General features: G+C 49.2%; 1 protein-coding gene across 1 annotated transcript in view; it reads left to right on the top strand.

Moving 5' to 3' along the window:
* Positions 1 to 201: 201 nt before the first annotated feature.
* Positions 202 to 19,524, top strand: part of RNF128 (ring finger protein 128) — a 75,595-nt gene continuing 56,272 nt past the window's right edge. The window contains exon 1 of the mRNA XM_075323817.1: positions 202 to 705. Within this exon, the coding sequence (XP_075179932.1) occupies positions 255 to 705 (451 nt within the window). The 5' untranslated portion in view covers positions 202 to 254. The remainder of the gene's footprint in view (positions 706 to 19,524) is intronic.

The raw sequence follows: 19,524 nt of genomic DNA, 5'->3' as shown, positions 1-19,524 counted from the left end.
ATGGGCAAACCAAACCTATGGTGATTAGGGATGCAAACACCTTGATAACAGAAACTATGGGTGTATTAATGCCGGCAAGCTTGAGCCAGAAAGGGTTAAGTAGTGGCCCAACCTATATGGGAGGATCTGAGCTGCACCTGGAAGCAGGTAAAACAGGTAGGGAGAGCTCAGTGCAAACAGAAGAGCTGCTTGTATCCAGGACATACTTTCTAGTATTTCTTAAGCTGCTGGTTTGGTTTTATTTTTAAAGCAAGATGAGGCTCTTGTCCAAAGGAGCCAACACTTCTTGGCATCATCTTTGGTTCACCGTGTTGCTGCTCTGTGTTTTGGCAATACAAAGTGCGACGTCTGATGTCCTATGGACTGCCAATGTGAACTATTCCTATCAGGTGGAAAATAAGACTTTTTGGGAAGAGGAAGAGATTGGGATCTATGGCCATGACTCTCCAGTGGACAGGGCAAGCGGACTGGTTGTCTTACCAACGAGTAAGCACAACCATAACATGCCATCCAGCTCTATGTGTCCACCAAATCTGAACTTTAGTGTACCGGGGAGCTATAAGGATTCTTGGATCGCTCTTATACAACGAGGAGGGTGTACATTTAGTGACAAGATCAAAGCTGCGGCAGAAGCTGGAGCCAAAGCGGTGGTCATATACAACAATGAAGGAGATGAAAATGGGGTCTTTGAAATGTCTCATCCTGGTAAGTGTATAATCTAACTTCACTAATGACTATCTTTACAATATATAACTGGTAATAAGGCTACAAAAAGGAGCCTCAACTATGATTACTAAACCACACAATGTGATATATTATTAGTCTTTGTTTATGGTAGTGGTATTGCAGTACACATCTTATATAACATGTCAACCAACCTGTCCACTCAATCTACCTCCTTGGACTAGTTCCTGGAATTGTAGGACGTGCTAGCCACTGCCCCCCGCTGACCTGATTACTAGGACATATAGGACGTGCTAGCCACTGCCCCCCGCTGACCTGATTACTAGGACATATAGGACGTGCTAGCCACTGCCCCCCGCTGACCTGATTACTAGGACATATAGGACGTGCTAGCCACTGCCCCCCGCTGACCTGATTTACTAGGACATATAGGACGTGCTAGCCACTGCCTTCCGCTGACCTGATTACTAGGACATATAGGACGTGCTAGCCACTGCCCCCCCCCCCCCCCCCCGCTGACCTGATTACCAGGACATATAGGACGTGCTAGCCACTGCCCCCCCCCCCCCCCCCCCGCTGACCTGATTACTAGGACATATAGGACGTGCTAGCCACTGCCCCCCCCCCCCCCCGCTGACCTGATTACTAGGACATATAGGACGTGCTAGCCACTGCCCCCCCCCCCCCCCCTGACCTGATTACTAGGACATATAGGACGTGCTAGCCACTGCCCCCCCCCCCCCCTGACCTGATTACTAGGACATATAGGACGTGCTAGCCACTGCCCCCCCCTCCCCCCTGACCTGATTACTAGGACATATAGGACGTGCTAGCCACTGCCCCCCCCCCCCCTGACCTGATTACTAGGACATATAGGACGTGCTAGCCACTGCCCCCCCCCCCCCCTGACCTGATTACTAGGACATATAGGACGTGCTAGCCACTGCCCCCCCCCCCCCGACCTGATTACTAGGACATATAGGACGTGCTAGCCACTGCCCCCCCCCCCCCCCGACCTGATTACTAGGACATATAGGACGTGCTAGCCACTGCCCCCCCCCCCCCTCCGCTGACCTGATTACTAGGACCTATAACGTGTTATAAAATTAGTTTAAAAGAGAAACTTCAGGTTCTATTTTAGCAATTTCTAACTATTAACAGATTATGCTTTCGGCTAGTCTACAGTACTTGGAGACTTTGGCCACAACACTAATTAATTTCGCTGTGGATATGCAATAGTACATTGCACTGTAATAAAATAAATTATGGCTGTGTGGCGATTAGCAAGATTTAGTCTCCATATTATTGCAATTTGCTAGTCATATCATTTCCTCTTAGGTTGTGATGTAACATCGACATAGTGAATCTTTGGCCATGTGACGTCCAGGGGCGTAACAATCGCAGTTGCAGGAGGTTGCGAACGGGCCTGGGTGTGGTCAAAATTTTTCCATCGGGGCCCATCAAACTCTAGTTAGACCATGCTACGTAGCACCAGTCCTAAGCCCCCCCCCCATACATATTAGCCAAACTTGCTGATATCAATGAGTTCATGATAGAATGTCAATGTATTTATTATATTGTGTGTAATATATATATATATATATTATTATAGCTATAGCAAACTACCTTCCATTACTCTTTTGTAATGAAAGTGTAAGGTAACTTGCTTCAGAATTGTCCATTGGAGCTGTAAAAGTCTGGAGCATGGTGCAAAAAAAAAATAATTTGGCGGAGTCCTGTAGATTTTAAACACGTATCAACATGCTCTATAAATAATGGTATTGATTGGATAGGTGATAAATATCTGAGCGCTCTGCTGGTGGGCCTCTAACCACTACCATCCTCCTATCTGGTGAAAATCTCCTGGAAGAAACATCAGAGTACAACATTCAGTTTTTTTACATTGACTGGAGGCAGAGTGCAAGACCACAGTCATGCTGGGCGTAAGAATGAGAGGCTCAGGAACCTTGAATTGATGTGTGTGTGTGTGTGTACCCACTCATGCTTGGTGAGCTTCATAGTTGTCGTCCAGCAATATGGCATCTAGATATTCCATAGTTATGTCGCGGGCGGAGGAGGGGACGCTGCGCTCTCCCACTGCTCGGGTCCGGCTGCTGCTACTGCTCGGTGGTGGCTCGAGTGGTGGGCCGGATCCTGGGGACTCGAGCGGCGTTCCTCGCCCGTGAGTGAAAAAGGGGGTTTTGATTGTGGGGATTTGATATTGTCCGTGACTCCACCCACGGTTGTGGTGAGGTTGTGACACCACCGCTGCTCTGGACGGGGATCCCGGGAGCGGTGACAGGGAGCAGCTTTGATGTTAGTTCTCCCCTCCGTGGGTAGGGGGTTGGGTGTCCTGGGGCCCGGTGAGGTGCAGGGTCGCGGGGGCAGCGCTGTGCCGCACGGCACGGTGGTACTCACTCAGCCCAAAGATATACACGGAGTCTCCGTTAAAACAAACGGCTGGATGGACAGGTCCCACAGGCGGCTGCGGTGTTGTTTCTCCCGGCTGGTTGATGGTGACTGCCTTTCCCTGCACCTGTGTACTGTAACGGTTCCAATGGGTTCCCACCGGTAACCCGCTCCCCAGCTTAAGGGTTGCTGAAGGAGCCCCTTTTGCCCGCAGGCTCTGGCCCTGGGAACTTTAGCCTTGGCGGTGACTGTTTCCCTCTCTCGGTTGGACTGTTTGCCTTCTGTCGGGACTTGGCTGCTGGGAAACCCAGGAGGTTCCCTTCGCTAACGGATTTGGCAAATTCATGGCGACTCCTAGCCTTGCCAGGGTCCGTAAGCCCCTGCCGGATGGTGCTGGCTTCTCTTTGCGTACCGGTCCGGTACCGCCGGGTCACCGCCTGTCCACGGTCCTTACGGCTAGCTCCAATAGGCCACTCCTGCAGACGGTCACCACCGTCTGCCAACCTTGCTGTTCCTTCCGGGCCACACTCTCTCTGACTCTCTCTGACTCTCTACTCCTCGGTGGTTAGGACCAACTGCCTGGCCCACCCCCTGGTGTGAACATCAGCCCCTGGAGGGAGGCAACAAGGGTTATTGTCTGACTTCGGTGTGCCAGACCGGGAGTGTGGGGTGTGTTGGTGTAGTGCTTGTGACGTCCTGGCTTGTCCACGGCGCCACAGTTACTTTGACCATCAGTATCTTAAACAAAGCCTTAGATCTTGGTGAAAAATATTTGGTCTAGTAATGGGAAAACTTTTTTTTTTTTTTGTAGATGTGTTTTAACCTTTTGTAAAGGCCTCAATACACACTGAAGCTAAGACAGGCTAGTCGGTCAATGTGTAAAGGCCACTTTACACACTGCAACGTCGCCAGCGATATCGCTGTAATGTCACCGGTTTTGTGACGTAATAGCGACCTCCCCAGCGACACTGCAGTGTGTGTGTGTGTGTGTGTGTGTGTGTGTGTGACACTCATCAGCGACCTGGCCCTCGCTGTGAGGTTGCTGATCTCTACAAGTCGCTCAGGAACATCCTTTTGTTTCCCGCTGCGCAGCATGCATCGGTGTGTTTGACACCGTTACTACAACATCGTTAGCGACGAAGCCCATAGACGTGCTAGCATTCCCTTTCCAGCAAGGTCGCTCTGCAGGTCCACGTCATTGGCTAGATCTGCCTGTTTGACAGCTCACCAGAGACTGTTAAGCTATATCCGCACTTTGTGTTTTTTACCTGCGTTTCAGCAGCGTTTTGAACTGCAGCGTTTTCATGCCAAAATGCATGTGTTTTGATTTTCCAGCAATGCCTATGGGAAATGGGGATTTCTTGTGCGCACTTTGTTAAAAACACTGTTTTAATTTGCATAATTTTGGGCAAAAACTCAGCGATTAAAGAGGCAGCATGTCAATTGTTTCTGCCGTTTTGGCTGCATTTTACTAACATTGAAGTCAATGAGAAGTTGTAAAAAAAGCAAACATCAAAATTCCAGCGTTTTTACCAGCAGAAACAATGAGTTTATGACATCAAAATGATGGAATGATATGTCTATAAAAAATATATATTTTTATATAATTTACACACACAATTACATTAATGAAAAATATTTTATTGTTTTAGCCATAAATAGTATGAAACCACTAATTATATTAAATCTATTTTTGTTGTGATTTACAGAATTTGTTAGTTTTTTTTTTTTTTTTTTTTCATAGTGTTTGTATGTTAAAACTTTTATTTAGTAGTGTGTTTGTAATCAAAACGCATCTGTCTTTAAGCAATGAAAAAGCACTTAAAACGTGGTAAATACGCACGCGTATTTATCGCGTTTGCATGGTCAAAAGCAACTTTGGCAAAAACCATCTCTGCCAGAGGATGCGTTTTTCAACTGCCTCGACGCGGACATAGCCTTAGACTTTCCAGCGATGCCGGCCAGGTCGAGATCGCTGGTGGGATCGCTAGAAAGTCTAAGTGTGTAAAGGGGCCTTTAGGCTAAGGAGTCCTTCACACTTCTCTAGCCACCATGATATTGGGCAGAGCAGCATTTGGTATGCGTCATTGCTATCCTTTTTTCTTCTTTCAAGACATAAGTTGCTGCCAGCAATGTCTGACTCGTGTACTCCACTCTTCCTATGTATACTCAGCTAAATTAAGCATACATGTGTATGGAGGGGGCCTGGGAAAATTGACTTCTTCTGAGGGTTATTCAAGGAACAAGGGCATCTTAAGTAAAGCCATTAACTTTTAGTCTCTGAAATAACAACGCTTGATTTATATACAGTATTGTGTAGCAGAGACAACCTGACATTGCACCAAGGCAATTGCGAGATGGAGGGTTCAGGAAAGTTGTCAGCAGCTTATTCCCTTCTCATTGAAATAAACATACGTTGTCAGCGAAGCGGCCATAGTCTTGTGGAATTTGAGAGAGATGGCTCCAAATTGTCGTTTGTGACCCTCTTTAGGCTCCATGCCCACATCCATATTGCACCCCTATGCATGAACAGGCCGGCGAACACTCATCCAACAGGGAAAATGGTCCAACAATTTGTTTTCAAAATCACTGGTAGCACATTGTAGACAGGTGATGTGCTGCCGATACACTATTATGTCCATAGAGCAATTGTGGTTTTTTTTTTTTGTTTTTTTTTTTTTTCTCGCTCGTTAGCTCTGCCTAGTGTTGTTGTTTGCTTTACCAGTTATAAAAATATAAAAAACACAGACAGCTAGGGGCTGGAATTATCAGGTTAGGGAAGGCCATGGTTAATTGCCCATCTCCTGGGCTTAAAATGGAATCTGTAGCCACCCCAGAGGTGGTGCAGGTGTGACCACCCCCGGTGGTATGTGGTAATGTGGAGTACCACCACTACAGTTGGGAGTACCCGGGTGCGATGGAATGGGGCAGCCAGGTAGGGGGATGTGTTCGGGGAGTGCCGTGGGGAGCGAAGGGGGTCACTTTCGTACTCAATCAGTCCAGTAAGCTGACACAGACAACTGGATAAACCAAAGTTCAGGATACCGCTGCTGCTGAGGGGAGCTAGTTCGGGTCCCGTCCACAATGGTGCTGGGTGGTGATCTGTGACCTTCCTCCTGGCACTGTTTACTTCTCTGTTTTGTCCCGGTAGTATGGAACTAGTCGGGTCCCACTCTCAATGTTCACGCTTGGGATTTTCTGGACTGTTTTAGTTGAAAGTCCTATCCCCTTCGTTGCGCTAGTACCCTGATTTTTGGAGTAGATCTTGAAGGCTCCATTCTCGCTGGGTAAATTGTCAGTTTGCCTGAAGCTACTCCCTGACCTAGGGCCCACATACCCCATTGTGCTCTGGACCCAGCCCGGTGATGGCCACCGGCTGTCCTCCTCGACAGTTCTGTGACCCTTGCCACGATCCTGCCCCCCCTGTGACCGGGGGTCCAGCTCCTCTAGGCCCAGACCACCATCTGCTACCTAGATGGCTTCCAAGGAGCCCGGCTGCCTGACCTCTTCTTCTCTCCTTCACCTCAAACACTTCACTTTCGACTCTCGACTGACACTCCTGACCTCCCCTTACCAAGCCCCCAAGTGGGCGACCCTATTCCACTTAGGCCGTCCACTGGTGGGTATGGTGCGGTGTACCTAGGATTTTTAACTAGCTGTTGTAGGCAACACCATGGAGTTGGGGACCCATAACAAAGAAGGATGTGGATATTGCACGGGAGGGCAGATTGTACAATACCCTGTGACAACCTGATAGTCCAGGGGTGTCACATATAAACTGCCAGACTCTTCCCAATTTCTTTGGTGTGGTGGCAATAGGGGTAATACTTTTGAGGTTGATGACAGGTGACATCAAGTGCAGGGGTTAGTAATAGGCAGCACAGCAACCCTGCAGCGCTGGGGTCTTGGGTTCAAATCCCACCAAGGACAACATCTGCAAGGAGTTATGTTCTCCCTGTGTTTGCGTGGCTAGCCTCCGGGTTCTCAGGTTTCCTCCCACTCCAAAGACATTACTGATGGGGACTTTGCATTGGCAACAATGTCCCCATTCAGGTTCCCAATGTATGTAAAGTGCTGTGGAATCGTAGCACTATATAAGTGACTATGTTATCTATCAGACATTCCCAACCTGGCAAGTATAGACTTCTAATAGATGTGTCATTTCTGGGTCAGCTGCAAGCTGCTTTCTTCTTTTTTTTTTTTTTTTTTTTTTTTTTTTTTTTTGTCTGGGAAAGGCCAAATAATGTGCCTTCCCAGCCTGATACCAGCCCCAAGCTGTCTGCTTTACCTTGGCTGTTTATCAACAATAGGGGGAAGCCTAAATCATTTTCTTTTATTTAAAACAGCGTAAAGGCTTCCTCCCTATATCAAAAATAAAAAAACTTGTTCAGCACACGAACTCTGACCTGGACTTCCGTGAAAGTTTGAGTTTGGTCCCTGAACCATTCGGGTTTGCTCATCCCTACTTATATCAAACCAAACAGTCTGAAATCGGACATGCCCGATAGTTGGCTGGATTCCCTATAAACAAATACCAATGTAGTGTTGGCCAAACCCTCGTATATCATCTCTATATGGTGGAAACCGTAAACTGAGCTAAAATGAACTTGGGGATTGTTATAGATAAATACAGGATGCCAATATTCAATTAGGCAGTTTCCAATCACATATCTGTGTAGACATGACCATTAACAACACAAAACATAAAATGCTAATTATTTGAAGATGAGGAAAGTATTGGATTGATGCATGAAAAAAATAAAGTTGTGACCTTTTTTTATTTACTCTTCAAATACTGAAACAGCATCCAAATTACTGGTCTTTTGTTCCTGATGTTTATCCCTTTGTATGTAAGTGGCCCGTTTACAGAACAATTAGACCTTTGTTCAAGTTGAGCTAACGTTTTTCTGCAGAGGAGGGTAGTAAAAGAAATGCTTTTGGTTGTGATCGAATGTATTTTCAGTAATACCCCCACCAAATATTGACATTCTTCTTTGCTGTATTTTTATGCTTTTAATTAAATATTTCATTGTAATTCTCAAAGATTGCATATGTGACAACCCTGGACTAGTCAGGGCGTCACAGGGTACTGCACGCTCTTTAATCCTTAGTGCAGGACTCGCCCCCACCCCCATGATTCTGGGTCCCCAACCTATAGTACTGCCTCAATCAGCATCCAAATCCCAACCACACTTCACACCACACCCTGTCAGACACACCAGTGGGCTGCTGAGCTGGAATGGGGCTGCCCACCTAGGGGTCAGGCAGACTGGTGGGAGGGAAGTAGAACAGTGAGGTAGTAGCTCCCAAATAGTGTGGGGCTGAGAGTTGGAGCTCCCTGGGAGTTAGAGGTTGAGTCGCAGACTGTGTGGGACCAGATGAGTCGGAGACCCGGTTGCAGGGGATTGAGGCTGGGTGCCTAGACCTGGGCTTGGAGGGCAGTCAGCAGCTAAAGTCTATAATCACCGGTCCAGGACCGAAAGCACGGCGGGGTACTGGACTCTAGGTCAGGGAGTAGCTTCAGGCAACCCGGCAATTAACCTGCAGAGGATAGTAACTTTATGGACTGTCCCCTGTGATGCCCTGGACCCCAGGGGTCACAACACTAACTACATACACCCCCACACTAGAAAGGTACCATTAGTCAACCACAAAGACCTGATTGCCTCCCTCAGTGTTTGACAGGCACATCAGGTGGGTGGAGTTAGGCAGAAAGACATGCCCCCCCCCGGAGTCTGCTGGCCTGAGGCAGGAAAACAGTGACCAGTTGAGTCCAGAGCAGTTCAGTACAGAGTCCAGTTCAGGACAGTGGAGTGGAGAGTGAGTCCAAAACAGTCAGGCAGGCAGACGGCAGTGACTGCCTGCAGGAGACCAGGAACACGACCAGCGGAACCGTAAGGGACAGGGTAGTGGCCTGCCGGAACCGAACCAGGGAGCTAACAGGATACCGGAGCACCAGGCAGGGTACTCAGACCCCCGAACTAGGCTATGCCATCACCATAGTTGAATTAACTGATTGCGGTCTGGACCTCAGGGGTTCATTCCCACCAAAGTCCCGTTTGAAGGCAACAGCCCAACCCGTCCGGATAGTAGCCACCGCCAAAGGCCAGAGATCCAAGGTCCAGCGCCTGCGGGCAAAGGAGCCCATCTGACATCTACATGCCGGGGAGCGGACTACCAGTGCTCAGGCACAGCGGTCAAACTACAACATAGGTGCAGGAGAAAGGTAGACATTGCCAACCCGACTAGCAAGCTGCAACCAGCTGCGGGCCCCGTTCATACCTTCGTTTGGTTTACCAGTGGCTCTCTGTAGTTTTAATCGTGAGTACACCAGTGCCATCAGGCACCGCCACACTGCGTCCTGCACCCCGGCCCTCGCACCACCGGAACAAACATCCCCTACCCACGGAGGGGTCAACACCTAGCTGCGCCACTACACCACTCCTGGGAGTCCCCGTACCACAACCCGTGGGTGGCGTCACGAACAATCATCCCGAAACTAAATACCCGCATTCCCCGTGTGTAATGCCAAACCCCCCCCCCCCCCCCCCCTTGCCCTTGCAGAGTGATGTGACCCCCAGGTCCATGAGAGGCTCGAGCCACCACCCGTAGATTGCGAGCACGGATCCGAGCTGCTCGGCGGCCGCAGCCATGGGGCGGTACACCCCCCAAGAAGCTCAGAGATCAGGGGCACTAGCGCAACGAGGGGGATGGGGCTTTCCAACCCAAGCAGCCCACAGAAATCCCAAGCGTGAGACCTTGAGAGCACAGTTCCACTACCAACAAGTAGGGAGCTTGGCCTGGACAGTTTATGCCAGCGGGCCACCAGAACACTTCAAATTTGTCCACGGAGCAGGCTCCGGACCACTCGGTAGTACTATAGGGGACAGATACCCGGGCGGGCTCCCCACCCCCCCCCCCCCAAGAGGGCAGCGGCACCCAGAGACTTGGTTTACCATTGTTGTCAGTCTGCTTTTCATCACCGATGCTGCCTGAGTGAGTACATAGTCCTCCCCTGCTTCCAACTAGCCCTGCGCTCCCCTGCACCAGCTTATTCTCTCACCCCCCCCCACCCCCCCATAGAGTCCTGGGGCCTCCCCTACCACGGGTGGCATCACAAACCACAAACTCTTATCCCTTGTAAATACCCCCTTTACATTTGAGTGGCCGCAAGCCCCCGGGTCTGGGGACCCTTGAGCCACAGCAAATCTCCGGATCCGGGCAATTTGACCGCTGCAGGGGCGGCACACTAATATAAAATATAACTGAGAGTCCATGAATGAGAACAAGTGTTCTCAGGAGCTCTTGTTTTCTGATGATCTGCCAATTTCCCATTGAACAAGCGAAACATTGAGTGAAATGGTTAGAGGTTGTTCCCTACTTTCTACATTGCTGGCCTATCCTTAGGGCTCGACTTGTGTACCAAGTATAATTGAAGTCAATGGGGAACTCCCAGTATTTTCCCAGAAGATCTTCCATTGTACACAAGTCAAACCCGTCGAACTGCTCGTTACGAGATCAGAGCATGGTAGTCCTCACTCATCGCTTTTAAGTTTAATTAAAAATCCTTCTCGGCAGCACTTTATTCTGTATGTCCAGGACCTGTGCTGCTGAGAATGATGGCTTTAAGAGCACAGCCTGATCTCATAATGACTGAGCTGTGCACATCAGAAGATCAGTAAGTAAACTGGCTAATCAACCGCGGATTGGCAAATGTAAACGAGCCCTAAGGGTGCATTTACATTGTGTTAAATGGCCGCCGATCAGTACATATTTGCTGATTTTTGGTTGTAATCCATTTAGTCAGTCTGCATAATAGGCACACAGAATGATCAGTAACATATTGTTCGTAACACATGGGCTGCCATAGTTCTCGACAGCACATTGTCATGTCTAACCAAGACCTGTGCTACCCAGAACAATGATCTCCTAAGCCTGCCAAAAGTTCAAATCACTCAACGAACATACATATTGCTGCTTTGCCACATGATTGACAGCCTGTTTACACTGCACAATTGCCTGGAAAAGAACATTCCTAGGAGTGCTCCGTCCTCATAACTGCGCAGTGTAAACGCACCTTAAGTGTTCTCTTGGCACAGATTGTGAATGCTTCTTAAGCTATTGTTTGTCCCCATTAAACAGAAGTATCAGACAACCCTCTTTTTAGTTTTAAATTTTTGCTTTCTCATTAGCAAATAAAGATCTTGTAGGCTCATAACTGGATTGGTCGTCTTCTATTCGTCAAGAACTGAGAATTTTCTGAACTGAGACAACTTTGAGAATTTCCGGAGCATTATTTTAGTTTTAACTCTTCATTCACACACTTCATTTTTGGGTAGTTTCAGGCTTGTGAATATTGATGAGCAAACCTGATCATTTTTTGGTCAAAGACCGACTTCACATTAAAAAAAAAAAAACAAAAAAAAACTTTGGGTGCCTTTTATGTATGCTTACCACTCTTGTGAACATCACTGTGCTCGGGTATGCTCAATGCTTAGTTAAATGCGAGATGCTTGCAGTGTTTAAGTGCCTCACATTGGGGGGGGGGGGGTTTGGTGTGTAACAACAGTGTTTGTTTGGTGTACACTACAGCCGATCACAGTGTTCTGTTTATGGCTGGCTTCATGTGAGCAGAGACCCAAACAACCAATCTGTTACTTCCATTGAGGTTCAGGTCAAATACAATCACGTGGGGGGTCAATTTGATGGCATCTGCTGAACCAAACTTCCACAGGTTCACTCATCTCGACATGTGAACCCCTTCCCATAAATTTTTACATTCTTTTATCAAACTTCTCTTTGAAATGTTGCTTAAACCACCACTTTGTGTGTGGCGGCAATCAGGTGAGGAGAACAAAGTATCTTGCCTACAGTCTAGCATGGTGGGAGTGTCATGGTACGGGGCTGCATGAGTGCTGCCAACTGTGTAGAATATCAATTAATTGAAGGATAAAACATTTCATTTGACATACTGAAACAGAACATGATCCCTCCCTTTCCTTCAGCAACTGGTCTGCAGGACAGTAATTCAACATAACAACCCAACACACACCTCCAAGATGACCACTGTTTTTTTAAATAAATTAAGGGTAAAGGTGCTGGACTGCCCAAGCATGTCTCCAGACTTGAAACCTATTGCGCAAGGTCCCTAATATCCATCAGCTCTTTGATGTCATCATGGAGGATGGAAGAGGATCCAGTGTCTCCTGTGAAGCTCTAGTGACCTCCATGCTCAAGAGAGATAAGGTAAAACTTGAAAATAATGGTGGGCACAATTTGATAATTTCCACTTAGGGGTGTACTCACTTTTGTTGCCAGCGGATTAGACATTAATGGCTGTGTGAGTTATTTAGAGGGCACTACAAATTATACAAGCTGTACACTGACTACTTCACTTTGATACAAAGTGTCAGATCTTCAGTGTTGTCCTATAAAAAGACAAAACATTTACAAAAAATGTGAGGGGTTTAATCATTTGTGACGTGGGGGCTCATCGTGTGTGTGTTCTTAATTCTGCACATATTAAGCAGCATTTCAGCCTTTTTGTTCAGCCCCCTGTCAGATGGACCCTCTGGAAAATTAATTTCCCACCCATGCTGTATTCTATAAAGGGTCATGTCATGTATAGCGCTGTACTGTAGGGAAAATATCTGCACACTGCTCCGCTGTCTCTCATTTTATGTTGGCAGATGTGCCCCTGTGGATTAATCGCATGACCAGTCAAGGAGGTTGTGTGACATGTCACCTGATACATCTGGGTTGGGGGACCCTTGCCTTCTAAACTGCCCAGGGCCCTGGCTACTCATAATTTAACCCTGGTCTAATAATAATAATCTTTATTTCTATAGCGCCAACATATTCCGCAGCGCTTTACAATTTAGGAGGAACATATACATATCATGTACATAAACATATACAAACAAGTAACAATTATAGAGGATACAATATTTAAAAGGAAAAATGGCAACCCTGCTCGTGAGAGCTTACAATCTACAATGAGATGGGGGGAGGGGCAAGGTACAAGTGTTTATTTAAAATGACAATCCAGCCAGCTCGTGGGGGATAGATAATGGCTTCCTGGACCAGTTGGCCAGAGCCTTGAGATGCATTTGGGTGCCATGAAGTTTGACGTGGGGTTATGTTCTGAGAAGTTGTAGAGGGATTAGGTGAAATTAGTTTGGCTAGGGAGTGTGATAGGCCACCCTAAAAAGATGCGTTTTTAGGGAGCGTCTGAAGCTGAGTAAGTTGTGATTTGTCCTAACTTCTTGGGGTAGAGCGTTCCAGAGGTTTGGTGCAGCTCGGAAGAAGTCTTGGATTCGGGAGTGGGAGGTTCGAATTAGTGTGGATGTTAGTCGAAAGTCATTTGCAGAGCGTAGAGAACGGGTGGGGTGATAGACAGAGAGGAGGGTGGAGATGTAGGAGGGTGCTGCACTGTGGAGAGCTTTGTGGGTGAGAACAAGCAGTTTGAATTGGATCCTGTGATATATGGGCAGCCAGTGCAATGACTGGCAAAGAGCAGAGACATCCGAGTAGCGGTTAGCCAGATAGATGACCCTGGCTGCTGCATTAAGGATGGACTGTAGAGGGGAGAGTCTAGTTAGGGGGAGACCAATTAATAGAGTTACAGTAGTCAAGGCGAGAGTTGATCAGGGCCACGGTGAGGGTTTTTGTCGTTTTCATTGTGAGAAAGGGGCGGATTCTAGCGATGTTCTTGAGGTGCAAGCGGCAGGTGCGGGCAAGAGATTGTATGTGGGAGGTGAAGGAGAGATCAGTGTCAAGTATAACACCCAGACAGCGGGCCTGCGGCCTAGGACTTATCGTTGTGCCACACACAGAGAGGGAGATGTCAGGTTTAGGAAGGTTGGGAGATGGAGGGAAAAGCAGAAGTTCAGTTTTGGAAAGGTTAAGTTTCAGATAGAGAGCAGACATGATGTTGCAAACTGCAGTCAGGTAGTCACTTGTGTTCTGTAGTACAGCGGGGGTGAGCTCAGGGGATGAGGTGTATAGCTGTGTCATCAGCATAAAGATGGTACTGAAAGCCAAATCTGCTGATGGTCTGTCCAATTGGGGCAGTGTAGAGGGAGAACAGAAGAGGGCCAAGGACTGAACCTTGAGGGACCCCAACAGTGAGAGGGAGAGGAGAAGATGTGGAGCCAGCAAATGATACGCTGAATGAGCGTCCAGAAAGATAGGAAGAGAACCAGGAAAGAACAGTGTCCTTTAGGCCGATAGAATGGAGCATAGAGAGAAGGAGATGGTGGTTAACAGTGTCGAAGGCGGCGGAGAGGTCAAGAAGGATAAGCAGAGAATGGTCACCGTTACGTTTTGCTGTCAATAGGTCATTGGTCACTTTGACAAGGGCAGTTTCTGTTGAATGTAAAGGGCGGAAGCCAGACTGTAAAGGATCTAGAAGAGAGTGAGTGGAAAGGTAGCGGGTGAGACAAGAGTAGACCAGGCGCTCCAAGAGTTTAGAGATGAAGGAGAGATTGGAGACTGGTCTGTAGTTGCTTGTGCAGGACGGATCAAGGGAAGGGTTTTTTTTAATAATGGAGTAATAATAGTGTTTGAGGGAGGAAGGGAAGATACCAGAACAGAGAGAGAGAGAGATTGAAGATTTTGGTTAGGTGAGTGGTGACAACCGGAGAGTGTCTGGAGTAGGCGTGAGGGGAAGGGATCAGTAGGGCAAGTGGTAGGATGAGAAGAGAGGAGCCTGGAGACTTCCTCCTCTGTGACTGGGTCAAATGTGGAAAGTGAGCTGGATGGTATATGGGGAGGGATGGGATTCACAAAGCTTGGTGACTGGGAGCTGATCTCTTGGCGGATGTTTTCTATTTTCTCTGTGAAATATGAGGCCAGGTCATCAGCATGAAGGTCTGTGATAGGGGTCTGTGTTTTGGGACTGAGGGAGTGAAGGGTGTCAAAGAGCTTTTTTGGATTGTTGGCTAGTGAGGAGATAAGGGTGGTGAAGGTCTGTTTGGCGAGGTGAAGGGAAGAGTTGTAGGTCCTTAACATGAACTTGTAGTGGATGACGTTTTCTTGTGTGCGGGATTTCCTCCATAGGCGCTCGGCACTCCTAGAGCATCGCTGGAGAAATCGAGTTTGTGATGTGAGCCAAGGTTGTTTTACTCGGTGTTTGGAGGTTCTGAGGGTGAGGGGTGCTACTTGGTCCAGGGTGCTTCTGAGTGTGTCATTGTAGTGCTTTACAGCCAGATTAGGGCATGAAAGTGAGGAGATAGGGGATAGTGATAAGTGTAGAGAGTCTGTAAGTGTTTGAGAGTCAATGGCCTGTAGGTTTCTGAATGTGTGATAGGTGGCAGTGTGCTGGGGCGGACGAGGGTTTGTGAGCTTGAAGGAGAGGATGTTGTGGTCAGAGAGGGGAAGAGGTGAGTTGTCAAAGTGAGAGATTGAGCAGAGGCGGAAAAAGACCAGGTCAAGGGTGTTACCATCTTCATGTGTCTCTGAGGATGAGAGCTGTGAGAGGCCAAGGGAGGTGGTGAGAGATAGAAGCTGGGATGCAGATGGGGAGGAGGGGCTGTTCATGGGGATGTTGAAGTCTCCTAGGATCAGGGTTGGCAATTCAGAGGACATGAAGTGTGACAGCCAGGCTGAAAAGTGGTCAAGGAACTGGGTGGGTGAGCCTGGTGGGCGGTATATGACCGCTACTCTGATGGGAAGGGGATGGAAGAGCCTAATGGTGTGAACCTCAAAGGATGGGAATGAGAGTGATGGAGCTGGGGGGATGACCTGGAAAGTGCACTGTGGGGACAGTAGTAAGCCGACTCCACCACCCTGTCTGTTTCCAGGTCTTGGTGAATGGGTAAAGTGTAAACCACCATGAGAGATGGCAGCAGGGGAAGTAGTGTCAGAATCCTGAATCCAGGTTTGTTAGGCCTAGTAAGTTAAGGGAGTTATTGAGAAAGAGGTTGAGGATGTAAGGAGGCTTGTTACATACAGACCGTGGATTCCAGAGAGCACAATTAAAAGAGGGAAGTGAGGGTGTACAGGGAATGTTAATATTATCAGGGTTTCTATGGGAGGTGGGGGAGGGAGTAAAGTTAGCATGGGGTGGACCGGGATTAGGAGAGATATCACCTGATAGAAGTAGAAGGAGAAAGGTCAGAAGATTTTTGGACGTGTGGCATGTCTTTTTGTGTGATACCCTGGAGCATGAAGGATTGAGGTTATTCAGATAGGTGACAAGAGTCTGGGAGCTGTACATAGGGGAGGAGAGAGGGACTAATGTTGATGAGTGATGATGGAGGGGGGACAGGGCGGTGAAAGTGGACAGTAAAGGCACATAGGATGATAGAGAAATAATAGTCATGGTGGAAACAGTGTCAAAGATTAGTTTACCTGACTCGACTAACTGCCATTGAAATAACTGCCCAGCACTTGGCAACGTTGGCACTTAGCAAAAGATGGCACGCATGCAGCACCCCGCAAGCGTGCACCCCTTAGAACAGCCCCAGATATATAGGGCAGACAAGAGGGGTAGGTGAGGGGGATTATGGGAGCTCAGCTTGTTAAGGAAAATTAACAAATGCTGATCACACCAGGGAATGATTAAGGAATCAAAGGAAACAGAACATTTGACCCCCCCACCCGGACTCTAGTCTACACAGATTCAGACCTTCCACCATCAGATAAGATGTACAAAGAGGAAGATACAGTCATACATCAGTGAGTATTAAACATAATGTAAAAATGATATAGCATATGTCACAGCAAGCAGAGATATATACCAGGAGAGTGAATTCAGCAGCAGTGGGGAGCAGACATTACACTTCAGCAAGCAGAGATATATACCTGTGTGAAGAGAGAGAAGAGAAGATGTGTCGCGGGCGGAGGAGGGGACGCCGCGCTCTCCCACTGCTCGGGTCCGGTTGCCACGGCTGCTGCGGCCTGCTGCTGCTCGGTGGCTCGAGCGATGGGCCGGTTTCCGGGGACTCTAGCGGCGCTCCTCGCCCGTGAGTGAAAGGGGGTTGGTTGTGGGGATTGTCTATTGTCCGTGACGCCACCCACGGTTGTGGTGATTGAATGTACACCACCGCTGCTCTGGCTGGGGATCCCGGGAGTGATGGTGTGGAGCAGCCAGTTGTTGTGTTGCCCCTCCCGTGGGTAGGGGTTGGTGATCCCGGGGCCCAGTGATGGGGTTGGGATGGTGGACAGGCGGGTATGGGGCCTGTAGAGGTGCAGGGGCGTGGGGACAGCGCTGTGCCGCACGGCACGGTGGTACTCACTCAGCCCAATGAAGCACACAGAGTCTCTGCTGAAACAAACGGCTGGATGGACGGGTCCCACAGGCGGCTGCAGTATTTTTCCCCTGACCCCAGGTTGTTAGTGTAAGTCCTTTCCTTCGCCTCCGTGCACACTCTTCCTGCACCCCGGTTTCCAGCTGGATCCCCGATTCAGTACCGGGGGGCCACCGCCCAGCCCCGGCTACCTGCGGTTCCACCAACTGGCTCCCCGGCTCCCTGCAGACGGCCACTACCGTCTGCCTGACTTTCCGCACAGGGGCCCTAGGCTCCAACCTAGGCCCCACTCTGCGTCTGCCTCTCTGCAGACTTCCTCTCTCCTTCACTCCTGAACTTGTCTGGGCCTGCTTCCTCCCTCAGGCCAGCTAAACTCCTCGGTGGGCGTCTCCATCTCATGACTCCGCCCACCTGGTGTGTCTGTCTGAGCCAAAGGAAGAAACCAGGTCTCACTGGGGTTGTGTGTGTGTGTGTGTGTTGTTACCTGTGTCCCCTGGCTTGTCCAGGGCGACACAGATGCATGTTAGTCCAATGCCATTGAAATAACTGCCCAGCACTTAGTAACGTTGGCACTTTGCAAAAGATGGCACGCATGCAGGCACCCCCAATACGTATGGGGGGCCTTAATACACTCATGTGAAGGTCAAACATCCTGGTTAACATTATGCAATTTTAGGAGCCAATGGCAATCTTATTGATGATGAGGGCTCAGTCTCTTCATATTGCTCTACTGTTGAAATATCAGCTCAGGGCATTCGTTAATGTGAGTCACCTGAAATCTGAGAAGTTGTATTTTCCCTCCTGCGTCCTAGCTGACACTGTTTTTTCTGACACACGTATAGAAGAGAGCTTGTGACATTGAAAGCCGGAAAAAGCATGTTGGGTCCTGTACCGCATGATACAATCTGCTGAGTGGTTTGGTGTTCAGCATTCCTTCTCTCAAAGTATCACATTCTTCACTCAAGTCGGCTCAATTGCAAGGAAGAAAAAAAAAAACTGTTGGGCAGTAATATTTTGGCATAGGTCTGACTAGAAGGATGATTACATGTAGTTTTAATGTGTTATGTTGCGGGCGGAGGAGGGGACGCTGCGCTCACCCACTGCTCGGGTCCGGCTGCTGCTCGGTGGTGGCTCGAGCGGTGGGCCGGATCCCGGGGACTCGAGCGGTGCTCCTCGCCCGTGAGTGAAAAGGAGTGATTTTGGGGATTTATTGTCCGTGACGCCACCCACGGTTGTGGTGAGGTTGTGACACCGTCGCTGCTCTGGACTGGGATCCCTGGAGCGATGACAGGGAGCAGCTCAGATGTTGTTTTTCCCCTCCGTGGGTAGGGGGGTTGGTTGTTCCGGGGTCCGGTGAGGGGAGGATGGCAGGTGGGTTACGGGACCTGGTGAGGTGCAGGGTCGCGGGGACAGTGCGGTGCCGCACGGCACAGTGGTACTCACTCAGCCAATGATGAATAAAAAGTCTCCGGTAAAACAAACGGCTGGATGGACGGGTCCCACAGACTGCTGCGGTGGTTCTTCTCCCGGTAGGTTAGTGACTGTCTTTCCCTGCACCTGTGTTGTGTTCTCGGTTCTAGTGGCTTCCCACCGGTAACCCGCTCCCCAGCTTTGATGGATGCTGAGGGAGCCCCTTTTGCCCGCAGACTCTGGCCCTGGGAACTGTAGCCTTGGCGGTGACTGTATTTCCCTTCATGGTTTGAGCTGTTGCCTTCAATTGGGTCTTGACTGCTGGGAAACCCCGGAGGTTCCCTTCGCTAACGGATTTGACCGGTTTTACGGCGACTCCAAGCCTGGTCGGGGTCTGTAGGCCCTGCCGAATGGTGCTGGCTTCTCTTCGCTCCCCGATCCGGTACCGGCGGGCCACCGCCCGTCCCTGGTCCTTACGGTTCACGTCAACCTGCCTCGCCTGCAAACGGTCACCACCGTCTGCCAACCTTGCTGTATGTGCCCGGGCCACGCACCCGGACACGGTCAGTCTCCTCTGCTACCACTTCCCTCTTTCACTCCAAAACTGATCTGACCGCCTTTTCCCGCCTCCAGGACTGTGAACTCATCGGTGGGTGGGGCCAACCGCCTGGCTCCACCCCCCTGGTGTGGACATCAGCCCCTGGAGGGAGGCAACAAGGATTTTTGTCTGACTTCAGTGTGCCTAGCCGGGGTGTGGGGTGTGTTGTTG

Source organism: Anomaloglossus baeobatrachus, chromosome 9 (genome assembly GCF_048569485.1).
Source record: "Anomaloglossus baeobatrachus isolate aAnoBae1 chromosome 9, aAnoBae1.hap1, whole genome shotgun sequence".
NCBI lineage: Eukaryota > Metazoa > Chordata > Amphibia > Anura > Aromobatidae > Anomaloglossus > Anomaloglossus baeobatrachus.
Note: the sequence above shows the minus strand (reverse complement) of the source record. Positions and strands in the feature narration are given on the sequence as shown.